Below are 1,826 nucleotides of genomic sequence, written 5' to 3'. Positions count from 1 at the left end.
TTAATATAAACATTCCACCTAGAATGTTAAAAACCTTATTACACAAACAGAAGTGTTGTCCCATTCATAAAAACTACATATGATATTATATTTGTTATGTTTTAATAATCGTTGGTCTAAACACATTTAAACAACTACCATTTAATTTCTTCGATTGTCCTGACAGCTGGTTTATAGTGATATTAATATTAACAACAGCAAATGGTATTTGTAAACATTCTTGAAATGTTTGTTGTTTTGTAAAGCGTGTTGGAATTGAACGAATTATGTGTCTATTTATGAAGTTTACTATAACTGCGACGATACTATTTCTACTCGGGGGTTTAGTATTTTGCATGTTCTACGAGTAAATGTCAAATGTCCGGTCGAAAGGGAGAAAAAAATCTTCGATTGGTCCATCACGACCTCAACTCTCAGATCTCGCGGATGGTGGCGTTCATCGAGCACGAGGCTCAAGAGCGAGTGGAAGAGATTGACTGCAAGACGGAGGGAGAGTGTTGCTACGAGAAGAGTCGCCTGATCCACCAGGCGAGGCTGGAGATGCAGCGGGTGTACGACAAGAAGGAGAGGGCGGTGTTGAAGCAGGAGCAGACCGAGCGAGCGACCCTGAGTAACCAGGCGAGACTGAGGAACCTGGCGTGTAGAGAGGCGCACATCGCGCGGGTAGAAGCGGAGGTCCAGGAACGACTAATGACCAGACTGGCTGACAGCAAGCAGTACAGAGAACTGCTGTACAAGCTACTGGTGCAGGGAGTCTGCAGACTGCTGGAGAAGAACGTACAGGTCCGAGTGTTGGAGAGAGACGTGAAGCTGGTAGAGGAGCTGTTCCCCCAGACTAGGGAGTACTACAGTCGTGAGGTGGGGGGACAACTGAAGCTATCCCTGGACACCTCGGCACACCTCCCTCCCAGCAGCCTGGGCGGCGTGGAGCTCTTCATCCCTAGTCACAGGATCCGTGTAGTCAACACACTACACAGCAGGACACAGATGATTGTGCGACAGCTGGTCCCGGCCATCAAACACTCGCTGTTCGACAGCTTTGATAAAAACCAGGGTCTCACACATTAAGTATTTATCAAAACTGAATAAGAGATTTTGATTGCAATGCATAATCTATTATGAGATTTTTATGAATAGCTATTTGACAAAAATAAGATTAATTTGCTGAAAGAATCGTGTTATTTGATCTCAAAGTTAATTGTATTTTCAATGTTTACGAGGGTTTGTTGTGGTTCATAATCTGTGGTCTTAATCCTGGATATTTCAAAAGTGATAATATGATTTCTTTACTGTTAAATTGATTTGCCAACTGTTCTTGAAATTATAAGTAAAATCCAGGTAAGCTATGTACCGTTTTGTGTGGTTGTTACCACGAATACTACAAAAATGCCGGTATGGATCATAAACATAAACAAATGAATTCGTTGGCCCGAATCCCAGAATAATAGCACTGAACATATGTTTTGGCAGTTCCATTTAAGCAATGTTAAATCATGTTTATTTTCGGGCCAAAAATGTCATTTGTTTATGATTATGATCCATACCGGTATTTTTCTAGTAAACGTGGTTGTTACATTGCACTGCAATAAAGCAAACGCCCTCAGTTTAGTGTTATTGTTGTGCAGTAAAGCCGATACGTTAAGCTTGAGTTCGTAAATGGAACTCTCTATTCAATAATGTATTTTGAAACATCACAAAACATCTTTGAATTTTTATTCTAGAAAAGTTAAGTATGTATTTCACTAGACCTAACTTTGTATAGCTCATGTAAGAGTGGATGTATTATTAGCATTATCAGTGGCTGAGGAAATCTGTAGAAACGTATT

At 40.6% G+C, this 1,826-nt stretch overlaps 1 protein-coding gene across 1 annotated transcript; it reads left to right on the top strand.

The window, feature by feature from the left end:
• Positions 1–233: 233 nt before the first annotated feature.
• On the top strand, positions 234–1,068 carry LOC129001326 (V-type proton ATPase subunit E-like). The gene has a single exon (XM_054428595.1). It carries the CDS (start codon positions 358–360, stop codon positions 1,066–1,068), a length of 711 nt encoding a protein of 236 aa, XP_054284570.1. The 5' UTR covers positions 234–357.
• Positions 1,069–1,826: the final 758 nt, after the last annotated feature.

Source organism: Macrosteles quadrilineatus, unplaced genomic scaffold, assembly GCF_028750875.1.
Source record: "Macrosteles quadrilineatus isolate MER2022 unplaced genomic scaffold, UCM_ALF_1.0 Scaffold_1__1_contigs__length_201487025, whole genome shotgun sequence".
Classification (NCBI taxonomy): Eukaryota; Metazoa; Arthropoda; class Insecta; order Hemiptera; family Cicadellidae; genus Macrosteles; species Macrosteles quadrilineatus.
The sequence above is the reverse complement of the archived record's forward strand: the minus strand, read 5'-3'. Positions and strand labels throughout refer to the sequence as shown.